Source organism: Pelobates fuscus, chromosome 4 (assembly GCF_036172605.1).
Source record: "Pelobates fuscus isolate aPelFus1 chromosome 4, aPelFus1.pri, whole genome shotgun sequence".
NCBI lineage: Eukaryota > Metazoa > Chordata > Amphibia > Anura > Pelobatidae > Pelobates > Pelobates fuscus.
In genome coordinates, this window is record NC_086320.1 from 185,356,708 (window position 1) to 185,373,907 (window position 17,200).

At 43.2% G+C, this 17,200-nt stretch overlaps 1 protein-coding gene across 1 annotated transcript in view; it reads left to right on the forward strand.

The window, feature by feature from the left end:
• The window catches only part of SLC6A19 (solute carrier family 6 member 19), a 271,016-nt gene that overhangs the window by 178,934 nt on the left and 74,882 nt on the right, over positions 1-17,200 (forward strand). The window contains exon 9 of the mRNA XM_063451834.1: positions 9,168-9,372. Within this exon, the coding sequence (XP_063307904.1) occupies positions 9,168-9,372 (205 nt within the window). The remainder of the gene's footprint in view (positions 1-9,167; positions 9,373-17,200) is intronic.

Here is a 17,200-nt window from a genome sequence, read left to right on the forward strand (position 1 = left end):
GTTAATACAAGACATGGACCGATGGAACGAGAAACCGATCTCCTGGATGGGAAGGATCCAATCGGTAAAGATGTTCCTATTTCAGGCACTCCCGGTGCCTTTGACCAAAACGCTCCTGAACCCACTCCAACGAGCCATTGGTAACTTTGTGTGGCATAACAAAAGACACCGTATAGCTAGGCATATTCTTTACAGACCCAAACAGAAAGGGGGCCTAGGTCTCCCTAATTTATTCTATTACTATCTGGTGGCACAGCTGACACAGGTTGTGCTGTGGCACTCGCCCCCCGATGAGCGGAAATGGGTAGAGATAGAATCACGAATGATGGGTGCAGATCTTCCCCGATACGCAATGTGGGTCCCTAGGGAACACAGACCTCTGATCAGGGTTACATGCCCGGCAATCTTGAACTCCCTCAGACTTTGGGACTCCCATGGTCCTAAATTTGGACTGGCTTCTTTCCCATCACCCCTTATGCCGATGCTGCGCAACAGAGCGTTCTCCCCCGGAATGGAGGCAAAGAACTTTAGGAATATAGAACAAGCAGGCATACAAAGGATTAACCATATCTACCAGGGCCCCGAGATAATCACTTTTGACGCTCTTAAACAAGAGAGGCATTTCATACCTAGCGATTTTTTTTTTAGATATTTACAGATTAAAGACTTCGCCAGACAGCCACATATAAAATCTATAGCACATAAGAAACTGAAACTCAACTGTACGCACACCTATGCACGGGAACTAAGGAATGGGGGGGACTAGCATATATCGAACGGTGGGAGCGGGATCTTGGGAAGGAACTTGAAGGCATAGAATGGCAGGAGATATGGGAGGCCAGCAGAAACACTTCGGCATGCGTGACACTACAGGAACAATCCTTTCAGATGATGTTACGATGGTACACGACCCCAGTTATGCTGCTCCAAATGCACAAAACCACTACTGACGACTGCTGGAGGGGATGTGGTGTAAAAGGGACATACTTACACATGTGGTGGGAGTGTCCAGGGGTCGCCAGGTTCTGGAGGGCCATAAGGGGCCTCCTAGCAAAGGTGTTCTCCAGAGCCCCGGATCTGGATCCTTGGGTATATTTATTGAATAGATCCATAGAGGGCTGGACAAGAAAGGAACAAAAACTAATTCACAAAGTCACCCTAGCTGCAAGAAGAGCAATAGCACACACATGGCTACAACCAGATACGCCACACATAGCGAGTGTCATAGCAAGAATTAGGGAAGTATGCCTAATGGACGACCTGACTGCAAGGGTTAGAGGGACCACAGAGGCTTTCCGGAAGCTGTGGGAGCCGTGGGATGACAGCCCACTGAGCCATTAGGGGCTCAGGGGGACTTTGGGGGGTCGCCTCGGCTCCCCCCTCCTCCTCCCCTTCTCCCCCGTGATCGCTTGCCCTTTGGTCCCCCTCCACCTCCTTCATCTCGCCCTCAGGTGCTGCGCCGAATACTTCGATTCTTCGTTTTTCCTTCTCTTCCTTCTTCACTCTCTGTCTCTACTGTTCTTTCTGTCCTTGTCCTTTTCTCTCTTTCCTTATCTTCTCCAGTATTCCAAGTTTCACTTCAGTGAAACTCCTTTCTGTTCTTCTTCTTCCTACTCCCGTTTGTTCTGACTAGATCACAGCCCCGACATCTACGGGATAAGAAGCAGGAAAATATAGCCACAGGGATGTCTAGTCAAACCCACTAGGAAATAAGCCTTGTGAGGTGCTCATGTGTCCGCTTACCCCGGCAGAAATTAAATAGCTAACTAAAAATCTAGGTCACGGCCTGGACGCAATATTTGAATAATGCACAGTCATATTTGATAGGCCACGAAAAGGTATCTTCACTGTTATTCTGGAGACAAGTGGTTGGGAGTGTGCCTGGGCTTCCTAGAAGGGCACTACTGCCATATACGACAAATATAAAGAAAGCACCTTGAAATATAACGGAGGCAAGTGGGTACTTCAGAAGTTGTACTAATGTGTGGAGACTGTGAATCAGTCCTGCTGTAAATACTGTATTACCGATGATCGGAGTTGTGATGTCTGACGCAAATGTTTATATTGTTTATTTCCAACATAATTGTAAAAAGTGCACATACGCAAAGCCTGTCTTACGCTCGTTGTAGTATTATGTTACATGTTACAGGATATATCTATACGAGCTTTGTTGGCTCGCGACTTTTGCAATGCACAAATCAAAATAAAGAATAAAAAAAAAAAAAAAAAGATTAGAGTTGAGCGGACACCAGGATGTTCAGGTCCGTAGGGTTCGGCCGAACTTTGAAAAAAAGTCTGGGTTTGTAATCAAACTTGACCCCGAACAAAAATGCCTCTAAAAATGTCCTGGAAAGGGCTAGAGGGCTGCAGAAGGAAGTAAAATGGGGGTAAGAGTAGGACATGTGCCCTGCAAACAAATGTGGATAGGGAAATCACTTAAAAATACATAAAAAATAAAAATACAGCTGAGCCATAAAATTGCACTAGATGGAATCTTTGATTTTAGCTTTGGAAGAACATAAATCAAAATCTAAAGCATGGCTGTCAGGAGGATCACCAGAATTATCCATTTGAGAGAGGGTTGGAGTGCAGGGTATTCTCTTTCATTTTTCAAACTGAGCTCAACTCCTGATGCATGTAGAAAAGGCCTTCACAAGCCTCTGCTATTGTGTACATAGTTTATACTACGTGACCTATAGGTTGAGGCGGTGTAGGTGGAAGCGGCGGTGGAGGAGGAGGTAACACAGTTTTTTATATATATATATATATATATATATATATATATATATATTTTTTTTTTTTTAATTTAAGGTAGTTCCCAAAATATTGGGACATATAAAAAAATAAAACTGTTCCGCAGAGCGACTGACCCGTGCGTGCTGCATCTGAAACTCCACTATTGTCTGCTGCTGCTCGCACTGTCTCATGAGGCGGTGAGCGGGAAGGCCGGAGTTACGCTGCAGCGCAGACAGGTGAGCAGCAGCAGGGTGAGAATGCCGAAAGCGCGCACAGATGGCCCGCACTTTCTGCAGCAGCTCTGATATATCTGGGTATACACCGTGGCGGTGTAGGTGGAAGCGGCGGTGGAGGAGGCAACAGGAGGCAAAGCTGTGTACCCAAATACAGATTATCAAACGTTGTATCCTGGAACTGTGTCCCATCCGGTTACTGGGGAAATGGGTCTGACCTATTCTAATCAAAAGGGATGACCATTGGTTACCCAGGTCCTGCTTTAATTGGTGGCAAGCGACGGGATCCCATGTCCCTGCCAACAGACCCGTGGACTACAGTGCTCTAAAGCGACCTACACTGCAGGACTTGTGTGGAGCCAGAGGAATAATGTCTGGTGGGCGTAACAAAGCCAAATTGACTGCTGCGCTCATGGAGGATGACCAGGCACGCAATGAGGCAACAAACCCCTGCCAGGGGCCGGAGATGAGGAGGAAGTACGCAAGGAGGTGGAACGGCGCCTGGCATATTACCGAGAGCCACCCTAACAGGAGACTGTCAGCAGGACCTTTTTGGAGGTGCAAGCCTATGTCCTTGCCAATAAACAGAGGGCGACCTCCATGAACCCAGATGAAGGAAGAAGGGAGAAGAGGGTGCCGGGAAGCACAACCACTCTGGCCCACAAGCTACCATACAATGCCTTCAAAGAGTTCAAGGAAGCAGAAGAAGGGATCGATTACTTTTTACAAGACTTTGAGCGCCAGTGCCTACTCCAAGACGTGGACCCAACCGACTGACTCACCATCCTGGCCAGCAAACTAGTGGGGAAGGCAGCAGATATTTACCAGGCTGTACCAGAAGAGCAGATCAGAGACTATCCCTTTATTACACAAATCCTCCTGGCCCGGTATGCAGTCACCCACGAGCAATACCATTTACTGCACCTACCATGGTGACCATGGGTAACGGGGAATCAGGGCTCGATTCTGTACAGGGACTTTAACTCTGATCATATGGAGGGCAAGTCTGATGCAGAGCGACTAAACCGTGCGTGCTGCAGCTGAAACTCCACGATCGCCTGCTCTCCAGCATGTGCAAAGTGGAGTTCCACCTTGTGGGCACGTGGCATATGAGGCGGTGAGCGGGAAGGCCAATGTTACGCTGCAGTGCAGACAGGCAGCAGGGTGAGAATGCCAAAAGCGTGCACAGCTGCTACAGTGAAGGTCACATCCTGTTCCAAGTTGCGGATCAGTCTGGTGATGGCTTCTGGTATCCAGTACTCTTTTTACGGAAGCTGCATCAGGGTCCTGGTATGTGGCCGCACAAACGCTGGTGCTCAACACCAGGCGGTGTGTGGTTACCCTGCACCAGACCCTGCTAATCCATTCCACACTGTGACTCCTAACTTCAACATCAGGCATACTGGGTCCCGGTCGTCCGACCGCCGCCCAGACAGTGTCTGGGTCCCGGTCACCAGACTGTGAAACTTTGAAAGACTCATTAAATCTGTTATGGTTCCTTTTATCGCTCCATCTGTTACTTGGATAACTGTGGGAATTCCAAAGATAATACATTTTGACAAGCGCTAGGGGACGGCCGCTTCGCTTTTGCACCCAGCTCCCTCTTATGCTGTGCTGGTGTATTCCTATGGTATTCGTATGCTAGCAGCCGAAAGCCGCTGGCATTTACATGGTCGTTTCACGAACAGCAACTACCGGCTGTTCGTGAAATGAATTAGGTACCGAACCCAAGCCCACACACTTAGAGGCGTGTGGCACCAATTACCTGATTGCAACATTGTTGCAATCGGTAATTAAGTGTGTTCTTAGGTGGCCGTCGTTCGACTACAGACCACGCGGCGGTCGGCCATCTTGGATCCTTTGTCTCCCCCAGCGGTGTTTGGTCGTCGAGCGCGTGGAACTAAAAACGGCTACTCAACAACACGAACACCGCGGTACTTCCAGGCCGTTCGGGAGCTTCGGTCTTCTCCTATTGTGGTTCCCCATCGGTGTTCGGTACTTTGAAACGAATTAACTAAGTGAATGTATTTTGTGCGGCGTTCAGTTAATTTAGCTTGGATCTGAGCGGTATTCACACGAAATGTGCACTCAGACCCCAGCTATCTACCGAACGTCTGTTCGTGCAAATATTATGAATATTGTTGGAGTTACAGATTTTAAGGTGAAATGTCGGTTCTGCTGCACGGAGGGATAATCCACTTAACAGTATATTCCAGTGGGAGTATCCCTCTCGTGCAGCGGTCCCATCAACCCAAACACCTATTTCACACTTGTGATGCTCTTTTTCGCCTTTTAACTCCCCCTCCTTCTACCACCTTGTCTGTCACAAACTTTGCATCTCACTTCACTGAGAAGATCTCTACAATCACAGAAGACATCTCTAATTAATCTCCTTCCCCTACCAATATAGTACCCAACCCCACTCCCTCCACCATTCTACACTCATTCGCACCTGCTACAGCAGAAGAGGTTTCTGCTCTGCTCCGGTCCTCCCGCCCCACCACCTGTTCCCTTGATCCTATTCCCTTGTATCTCATCCACACTGTGTCTCCCTCTCTTGCTCTTCATCTCACTAAAATTTTCAATCTTTCTCTTTCCTCTGGCACATTTCCCTCACCCTTCAAACATGCAACTTTACCCCCGATTCTCAAAAAGCCCAACCTTGACCCCAACTCCCCAACTAATGCCATTTGCCTCCATCCTCCTCGAGAGAGTGGTGGACACCAGATTGACTGACTTTCTCGAATCCAACACTCTGTTTGACCCCCTTCAGTTTGGATTCTTCGCTGGTCATTCTGTCAAAACGTCTGTGACCAAAGTATCCAACGATTTAATTGCTGCTAAATCTGATGGCCATTACTCTATCCTAATTCTCCTTGATCTTTCTGCTGTCTTTGACACTATTGATCATCAACAGCTTCTTCACATTCTCCATAATTTTGGTCTACAGGATACTGCTCTCTCCTGGTTCTCCTCCTACCTCTTCCAGTGCTCTTTCAGTGTTTCTTTCTCTGACTCTGCCTCTTCCCCCCAACCACTCTCTGTCTGCGCCCCCCAAGGTTCTGTCCTTGGTCCCCTACTGATCTCTATCTATACTGCCTACCTTGGTAAACTCATCAGCTCCTTTGACTTCTGTTATCATTTCTATGCAGATGACATGCAAATCTACCTGCCTGTCCACTCCTGATCTCTCTCCGCCCATCTTGATTAGTGTCTCTGACTGCCTCCCTGCGATTTCCAACTGGATGGCTACTCACTTCATTAAACTCAACCGGTCCAAAACAGAACTTCTGGTCTTTCCTCCCTCAAGTGTTGCTACTCCCGTGTCTGTCACCCTCCAAGTCAATAGCGCTACCATCACCTCTACCTCGCAGGCTCGCTGTTTGGGTGTTCTTTTTGACTCCCACTTCTCCTTCTCCTCCTCATGTCCAATCAATTGCCAAATCCTGTCTCTTCCATCTCAAAAACATTGTGCGCATCCGCCCCTATTTAACACCGGATGCGGCTAAGGTGCTGGTCCATGCTGTTGTTCTCTCTCGCCTTGACTACTGCAATCCCCTTCTCAGTGGTCTTACGTGTTCCCAGATTGCACCGCTGCAATCTATAATGAATGCGGCGGCAAGGCTCATTTTCCTGTCCACTCACACATCCCACGCCTCCCCGCTCTGTCAGTATCTTCTTTGGCTTCCAGTTAGATATAGGGCTCAATTTAAAATTCTGATGCTTGCTTACAAGTCCCTACATAATGCTGCTCCAACCTACATATCCTCCCTAATACACAAGTATGTCCTGTCGAGGCACCTGCACTCTGCCAAAGACCTACGTCTATCCTCTGTCCGTCCTTCCACCTCTGATGCTCGCCTCCAAGATTTCTCCAGGGCTGCACCTCTTCTGTGGAACTCCCTTACCTTCTCTGTAAGACTTTCACCCAGTCTCCACTCATTGAAAAAATCATTGAAAACTCACTTCTTCAAGAAAGCATATCAATTACACTGTTAGCAGGTTTTTATCCACCACCCTGTGACTCCTCTCCTGCAACTGTCAAAAATTACCTACTAAGTCCTCAGTGAATAATTTTCTAACAACCTACTTTGTATCCCTACTTTTACCCTTTGTGTCACTCTACCCCACTCCCTCTAGAATGTAAGCTCATTGAGCAGGCCCTCCACCCCCTCTGTTCCTGTACATCTAGTTGTCTGTTTACAATTACATGTCTGTTAGTCCACCCATTGTACAGCGCTACAGAATCTGATGGTGCTATATAAATAATAAAATAATAATAATAATGTTGAAGGGGCACATTTGATACAAAGCCATTCAGTTTTTTTCTAACTTTGAAGTTTTGTTCTGTGTCCATGTTCCATTTTTGAGTAGTCTAGCTGGTTTGTTATGTAAACTACCCCAAAAACGCATACCATTTTTTAAAGAATACACCCTGGGGTATTTCACAAGGCATATTTTGAACCTTAGCGTAAGATCATTTTTTCACTAGTTTCTTCAGGTGTAGTGGTAATGAGCATTTTTTTTAATGTATTTTTTTTACTCTTTTAAACTTTTTTTTTACTATTTAAAAGTTTTTTAAATTTTTGTTACTGTTTAAAACTTTCTTAAAACTTTTTTACACTTTTAAAAAAAATGTATCTTTTTTTACTGTTAACCCCTAACTAGCAGTAAGCAGCACGAACAGTAAATTCCCCAATTTCCAAACTCCCAACCTTCCCAACTAGCAAAATATATCATTTTTAAACATTTAAACGAAGTAATGAAATAAATTGAACCCCTGAGGGTTAAAAAAAATTAAAGTAAAAAAAAAAAAAATCAGATCACAGTACAATACTGTGATCTGTATTTTGATCACTTTAGGCAGTGATCAACTGGCCGGGAAAAGGTTAATTTTTCTTAGGACTGGGTAAAGGAGGGTGGGATTTTTTTACTTTTTTTTAACGTTATTAAAACTTTTTTAAAAAAACTTTTAAAACTATTTAAAGCTTTTTAAAAACTTTAACATTAACCCTTAGCTAACCTAACACCAAATTCCCCAATCTGTCACTAACTTTGACCCACCCCAGCTAGCTAAATATACAATTTTATAATATTTAAATTAATTAATACAATTTATTTAACCCCTGATGGTTAAAAAGAAAAATAAGTTAACCCTCAGGGGTTAAAAATAAATAAATCAGATCACAGTAAAATGTAGTCCCTGACAATTGATCACTGTAGTCAGTGATTAATTGGCAGGGAAGGGGTTAATTTTAATAAAGCAGGGGAAAGGGAGGGTGGGATTTTGCTTTACTTTTTTCTTTTTTCTCAGCACTGATCTGTCTCCCTGCACTTCACACTGGACGCGGAAGAGCAGGGAGGCGGATCATGAGTCCCTGCAGAACATGTGCTCACTCTGACAGCCTGTCCAAGCGATCACAGCTGCAAGGGCAGCGCAATTGGGTGCTCCCGGTCTGCCTCGAATGTGACAGACCCGTTGGCACTCCGACCGAGTACCTCCGTCAAACGATGCTCCTGGTGCTTGCCGAGGACTTCAAGCACTCCAGCCGACACCATCAGCACTGCAGACTTATCCCATCCCCCAAGCATGAGCCAAGGCTTTAAGAAAGGGTCAAGCAGGTCTGTTTAATGAGCACACAAAAGCAACAGCACTCATGCAGCAAAACAACTCCTCCTCAGAGGAAAACAAACTGACAGAACAGAGAAGTGATAATTCCGCGATCGCAGGCACCGTGGCGATCTGAGGTTAATTTTAGCACATGACTGACCAGGTCCATCATCCGGCATTAAGGAGTTAAGTAACCTCTGTATCTGCACTAAGCAAATTCTATAGGTATTTGCAAAATATTAGGTTGCAAAAATTATATTGATTAACCATATGTATATGAATGATTCAACCTACAGCAAAACACATGATGCAGACATAAATACATTTATCAAGCTGCATCCAAAATAGTAATAGCACAATATAGGAATTCATTTAACATAAAATACAGTAAATGGTCTACAAACACTGTGTATTTTTTAATAATTCTGTAAATTTGATGTAATGCATAAATATGTATAATTTATATAAAAAATTTCTGTTAATTTGCATGCTTTGCAAATAAATCTAAATAGCATGTTGGAAATCTTAGAATGTAAAAAACTAATTCATATCTGTTAAATGCCATGTTTTGTTTTTTTTTCTTGCAGGGTGTGGAGGGAACTGGTCTAGCATTCATTGTCTTCACTGAAGCCATTACAAAAATGCCGATTTCCCCGCTATGGTCGGTCCTCTTTTTCATTATGCTCTTCTGCTTGGGTCTTTCCTCTATGTTTGGAAATATGGAGGGTGTATTAGTACCTTTGCTGGATCTTAACATAATTCCCAAGACATGGCCAAAAGAAATCGTCACAGGTATATTAGTATATGCAGATGTATTTTTCTATTATGATTGATGAGATATAAGGTGCCTTCTGACATCAGTGCCTTTTAAGCACAAGATTTAGTGGAGCTAATTGAAAATAGAAGTTTAATTGCATCTGATATTTTCACAATTTTCACACAATTTCACAAGCAGAGGATAACATATAAATATAGATAATAATAGTGAACTAGAAAAGCTACAATTTCTGGGGAAATTGTGTGACGTGTTCTTGCCTCCACCAGTAGTTTACAACTGGAGTGGGCGGAGTAACTGTTATTATTTATTCATATAGCACATTTAATTGCAATGTTGTTTCCCAAAGTGCTTCACAGTTACATTAAAACATACATTTATAAAAACATTAGCAGGTGTACAAAAGGCCCTGTCCATGACATCACTTGCTGCTCCAGCCTGGCACAGGTCAGAGTATTTTGGCGGTTGCCATCTCCAAACGGTCGTATTCTAAAAACTATACATCCTACAGTGAAGAGCTTTATATTGTGAGAATCACAAGACCCAGACCTACATTTTGATGCATAGTATGTCTCTGAAGTATTAAAAATGAAGGCACAGTCGCAGTTTAGAAATTGCCCTTCAAATTTAAGCTGGCTGGAGTGGAGTTTCAATGAATGTCAATGGACGGCATGAGTTGCAAACAAATGGTCATATCGTGAAAACTATCAGGACTATGGCTTAGCCGTGGACATTTTTAGTGGCAGCAGGGATAGCTGAATGTTTTGATATAAGATTTGTGTAGGTGGGCTTGAAAATGAGGGAGTGGTAGCAGTTTAGAAATCATGTCCTGATTTTTCAGCTTTTGCCAACTCCCACTCTAGTTTTGAACATTTTGCCATTCATTCCTATGGGACCAATTTCGCCACAAGAACGACGATATTCCGTGAACCATTCAGCGAAACGTTCCACAAAGTAATAGCAATCCGATCGGGAACAATCCGCACGTTTCGGTATGTTTCTGTCTATGTAGTGTAAAAACTGTGGGAGGAGTTAGGGTGGTAAATTTGGCTATAATAAGAATAAGAATAACTAGAAAAGCTACAATTTCTGGGGAAATTGTGTGAAGTGTTCTTGCCTCCACCAGTAGTCTACAACTGGAGTGGGTGGAGTAACTGTTATTATTTATTTATATAGCACCTTTAATTGCAACGTTGTTGCCCAAAGTGCTTCACAGTTACATTAAAACATACAGTTATAAAAACATTAGCAGGTGTACAAAAGGCTCTGTCTATGACATCACTTGCTGCTGCAGCCTTGCACAGGTCAGAGTATTTTTGTGGTTGCCATCTTCAAACGGTCGTATTTTAAAAACTATAAATCCTACAGTGAAGAGCTTTATATTGTGAGAATCACAAGACCCAGACCTACATGTTTATGTATAGTATGTCTCTGAGATATTAACAATGAAGGCACAGTCGCAGTTTAGAAATTGCCCTTCAAATGTGAGCTTTGCAGAGTGGAGTTTCAATGAATGTCAATGGACTGCGTGAGTTGCAAACAAATGGTCATATTGCGAAAACAATCAGGACTATGGCTTAGCCGTGGACATTTCTAGTGGCAGCAGGGATAGCTGAACGTTTTGATATAAGATTTGTGTAGGTGGGCTTGAAAATGAGGGAGTAGTGGCAGTTTAGAAATCATGTCCTGATTTTTCAGCTTTTGCCAGCTCCCACTCTAGCTTTGCCATTCATTCCTATGGGACAAATTTCGCCACAAGAACGACGATATTCCGAGAACCATTCAGCGAAACGTTCCACAAAGTAATAGCAACGCGATCGGGAACAATCTGCACGTTTTGGTGAATTTTTGTCTATGTAGTGTAAAAACTGTGGGAGGAGTTAGGGTGGCAAATTTGGCTATAATAAGAATAATAATAACTAGAAAAGCTACAATTTCTGGGGAAATTGTGTGAAGTGTTCTTGCCTCCACCAGTAGTCTACAACTGGAGTGGGTGGAGTAACTGTTATTATTTATTTATATAGCACCTTTAATTGCAACGTTGTTGCCCAAAGTGCTTCACAGTTACATTAAAACATACAGTTATAAAAACATTAGCAGGTGTACAAAAGGCTCTGTCTATGACATCACTTGCTGCTGCAGCCTTGCACAGGTCAGAGTATTTTTGTGGTTGCCATCTTCAAACGGTCGTATTTTAAAAACTATAAATCCTACAGTGAAGAGCTTTATATTGTGAGAATCACAAGACCCAGACCTATATGTTTATGTATAGTATGTCTCTGAGATATTAACAATGAAGGCACAGTCGCAGTTTAGAAATTGCCCTTCAAATGTGAGCTTTGCAGAGTGGAGTTTCAATGAATGTCAATGGACTGCGTGAGTTGCAAACAACTGGTCATATTGTGAAAACTATACAGACTATGGCTTAGCTGTGGACATTTTTAGTGGCAGCAGGGATAGCTGAACGTTTTGATATAAGATTTGTGTAGGTGGCCCTGAAAATGAGGGAGTGGTGGCAGTTTAGAAATCATGTCCTGATTTTTCAGCTTTTGCCAGCTCCCACTCTAGCTTTGCCATTCATTCCTATGGGACAAATTTCACCACAATAACGACGATATTCCGAGAACCATTCAGCGAAACGTTCCACAAAGTAATAGCAACGCGATCGGGAACAATCTGCACGTTTTGGTGAATTTTTGTCTATGTAGTGTAAAAACTGTGGGAGGAGTTAGGGTGGCAAATTTGGCTATAATAAGAATAATAATAATAATATATATGTGAGATAACATTAAGTGGTCTTGCTATGCAAGAACACTTAATACTAGAAAAGCTACAATTTCTGGGGAAATTGTGTGAAGTGTTCTTGCCTCCATCAGTAGTCTACAACTAGAGTGGGCGGAGTAACTGTTAGTATTTATTTATATAGCACATTTAATTGCAATGTTGTTGCCCAAAGTGCTTCACAGTTACATTAAAACATACAGTTATAAAAAATTAGCAGGTGTAAAAGGCTTTGTCTATGACATCACTTGCTGCTGCAGCCTTGCACAGGTCAGAGTATTTTGGCGGTTGCCATCTTCAAACGGTCGTATTTTAAAAACTATAAATCCTACAGTGAAGAGCTTTATATTGTGAGAATCACAAGACCCAGACCTACATTTTGATGTATAGTATGTCTCTGAGATATTAACAATGAAGGCACAGTCGCAGTTTCGAAATTGCCCTTCAAATGTGAGCTTTGCAGAGTGGAGTTTCAATGAATGTCAATGGAATGCGTGAGTTGCAAACAAATGGTCATATTGTGAAAACTATCAGGACTATGGCTTAGCCGTGGACATTTCTAGTGGCAGCAGGGATAGCTGAACGTTTTGATATAAGATTTGTGTAGGTGGGCCTGAAAATGAGGGAGTGGTGGCAGTTTAGAAATCATGTCCTGATTTTTCAGCTTTTGCCAGCTCCCACTCTAGCTTTGCCATTCATTCCTATGGGACAAATTTCGCCACAAGAACGACGATATTCCGTGAACCATTCGGCGAAACGTTCCACAAAGTAATAGCAATCCGATCGGGAACAATCTGCACGTTTTGGTATATTTTTGTCTATGTAGTGTAAAAACTGTGGGAGGAGTTAGGGTGGCAAATTTGGCTATAATAAGAATAATAAGAATAACTAGAAAAGCTACAATTTCTGGGGAAATTGTGTGAAGTGTTCTTGCCTCCATAAGTAGTCTACAACTAGAGTGGGCGGAGTAACTGTTAGTATTTATTTATATAGCACATTTAATTGCAATGTTGTTGCCCAAAGTGCTTCACAGTTACATTAAAACATACAGTTATAAAAAATTAGCAGGTGTAAAAGGCTTTGTCTATGACATCACTTGCTGCTGCAGCCTTGCACAGGTCAGAGTATTTTTGCGGTTGCCATGTTCAAACGGTCGTATTTTAAAAACTATAAATCCTACAGTGAAGAGCTTTATATTGTGAGAATCACAAGACCCAGACCTACATTTTGATGCATAGTATGTCTCTGAGATATTAACAATGAAGGCACAGTCGCAGTTTAGAAATTGCCCTTCAAATGTGAGCTTTGCAGAGTGGAGTTTCAATGAATGTCAATGGAAGGCGTGAGTTGCAAACAAATGGTCATATTGTGAAAACTATCAGGACTATGGCTTAGCCGTGGACATTTCTAGTGGCAGCAGGGATAGCTGAACGTTTTGATATAAGATTTGTGTAGGTGGGCCTGAAAATGAGGGAGTGGTGGCAGTTTAGAAATCATGTCCTGATTTTTCAGCTTTTGACAGCTCCCACTCTAGCTTTGCCATTCATTCCTATGGGACAAATTTCGCCAGAAGAACGACGATATTCCGTGAACCATTCGGCGAAACGTTCCACAAAGTAATAGCAATCCGATCGGGAACAATCTGCACGTTTTGGTATATTTTTGTCTATGTAGTGTAAAAACTGTGGGAGGAGTTAGGGTGGCAAATTTGGCTATAATAAGAATAATAAGAATAATAATAATAATATATATGTGAGATAACATTAAGTGGTCTTGCTATGCAAGAACACTTAAATATATATGTGAGATAACATTAAGTGGTCTTGCTATGCAAGAACACTTAATAATATATATGTGAGATAACAGTAAGTGGTCTTGCTATGCAAGAACACTTAACTAGAAAAGCTACAATTTCTGGGGAAATTGTGTGAAGTGTTTTTGCCTCCACCAGTAGTCTACAACTGGAGTGGGCGGAGTAACTGTTATTATTTATATAGCACATTTAATTGCAACGTTGTTGCACAGTTACATTAAACTATACATCCTACAGCGAAGAGCTTTATATTGTGAGAATCACAAGACCCAAACCTACATTTTGATGCAGTATGTCTCTGAGATATTAAAAATGAAGGCACAATCGCAGTTTAGAAATTGCCCTTCAAGTTTGAGCTGGCTTGAGTGAAGTTTTAATGAATGTCAATGGAAGGTGTGAGTGGCAAACAAATGGTCATATTGTGAAAACTATCAGGACTATGGCTTACACACACACAGCACCCTCAGACACACACAGCACCCATACCCACACAGCACCCCCAGACCCACACAGCACCCCCAGACCCACACAGCTACCCCAGACCCACACAGCACCCTCAGAAACACACAGCACCCCCAGACACACACAGCACCCCCAGACACACACAGCACCCCAGACACACACAGCACCCTCAGACACACACAGTACCCAGACACACACAGTACCCCCAGACACACACAGCACCCAGACCCACACAGCACTCCCAGACACACACAGCACCCCTAGACACACACAGCACCCTCAGACACACACAGCACCCAGACACACACAGCACCCCCAGACACACACAGCACCCAAACCCACACAGCACCCTCAGACCCACACAGCACCCCCAGACACACACAGCACCCTCAGACACATACAGCACCCAGACCCACACAGCACCCAGACCCACACAGCACCCCCAGACACACACAGCACCCCCAGACACACACAGCACCCTCAGACACACACAGCACCCAGACCCACACAGCACCCCCAGACACACACAGCACCCCCAGACACACACAGCACCCCCCAGACACACACAGCACCCCCAGACACACACAGCACCCTCAGACACACACAGCACTCTCAGACACACACAGCACCCTCAGACACACACAGCACCCAGACATACACAGCACCCTCACACACAGCACCCAGACACACAGCGCACCCTCACTCACACACAGCACCCTCAGACAGACAGCACCCTCGCTCACACACACATATATATATATATATATATATATACACATATATATATATATATATATAATATATAAAATAACCCTCAGTGAGTTAAAAGACAAAGAAAATTAGAAACCTAGAATGTGACGGCAGATAAAAACACCCTCACACACAGCACCCCTCTTACATACACACATACTGCGCCCCTCACACATACACTACTTCCATATAAATATATATATATATATATATATATATATAAATATATATATACACACACTACAGCACCCCTCACACAGCACAACTACATACATTACACTCCAGATACACACTAGATCCCTTACCCTATATGCACTCTTAATCCTCTACACACACACACACACAATCTCCTATACACACTCTGGGTCCTTTACACACTAGATCTCCTACACACACACACTGCACCACCTAAACACACATTACATTCCTTGTCAGCAAACACATACTACATTCTCTAAACACACTCTCTCTACAACCCCTACACACACTACGTCACCTATACACACACACTACAGCCCGTATGCACACACTCGCTACATCCCCTATAACACTATGCCCCATATACACACTCTGTACAGCCCCTAGCCACACATATTACACCACAAACACAAATTAAATTGACCTATTTACACAATACCACACCACACTCTACATACACGCAATCCCACAAGCAGGCTCCAAACACATGCACCATACACTTTCCTGGCCCTTTTGTCCTCTGGTATCCCACTTGTGGAGACACCAGAGACAATTTAAAAGCCAACTCAGTGCAAGCATGTTATTAAATTTGCTTGCGCTGCGCAGACCAAATTCAGGGCCTTTTTCTAATGCTAGAGCTCTTTAGCAGGGCTCTGCGCATTGAACCAACATGCTCACTTTGAGGGGGGCGTGCTTGTCATTAGTGATGACAAAACACACCCTCTCTGGCCCCGCCCCCTTCTTAGGGGGCCGCTCTGATTGAAAAATGCCCGGGCCTAATTTTTTTCCCAGTCCGGCCCTGTTTGCATAGTATTACATCTCTCTACAACCTAAAAGATGAACCAGATGTACCAAAATCCCTCCACGGAACTTGACCACCTTTCCCAATTGTTCGACTCTATAGAAATCACTAATGCCATCCGCCAACTACCTGCCCATAAATCTCCAGAGCCAGATGGATTTACAAACCTATATGATCAGACCTGTACTGACACATTGACTCCACATCTCACGACCCTGTTTAATAACTGTTATATAAAAGGAACACTGCCCTCAGAGATGCTTCAAGCACACATATCCACTCTTCCTAAACCTGGCAACCCCCCCCCCCCCCCCCCACTCTATGCCAAAACATCAGACCCATCTCCCTCCCCAATACTGACACAAAAGTGTATACTAAACTTATCGCTTACAGAGTGTCTGTAATTTTAACCAGAATTATACACAACGACCAGTAAGGCTTTGTAAAAACCTGGCATAACACAAGAAATATTTAAAATGTCTAAGCCCACATATAAACAAAAGGTAGGGTTGCACTCAGTCGCAATATACCAACACAGGGTGCTACTGAGCAAGGGTCAGCAAACTCCAAGAAATACGTAGTAATGAGAAAAGTCTCAGGCACTCACTGTGATTGGTTCCAGGCAGATTTATTACAACGTTTCCACCTATACAGGTCTTTATCAAGCTAACACCACAGTGACAGAATTGCATTTATATACACACATCATACAAACAAATAATCATTGTTTAATTACCAATTTCATTAGATGAACATATGTTTAAAATAATTCAATCAATGAATCAAAGCATTGCATCAGAGCCTCAAAAGACATGGAAAAAGTGAACAAGTAAAAGGATAAGAAAAAGAAGAAAAGAAGAAAAAGAATAAAAGAAGATAAAGGAAATCCAGATTTTATACAAGACTGCATCCACATTAATAAACACACATATCTTATCCACATTAATAGCCCACATATAGACACAATCCACTGACCTAGCATCCTGTTAGCTTTAGACTCCAAAAGGCATTTGATTGTCTAAACTGGCAATACATGGAA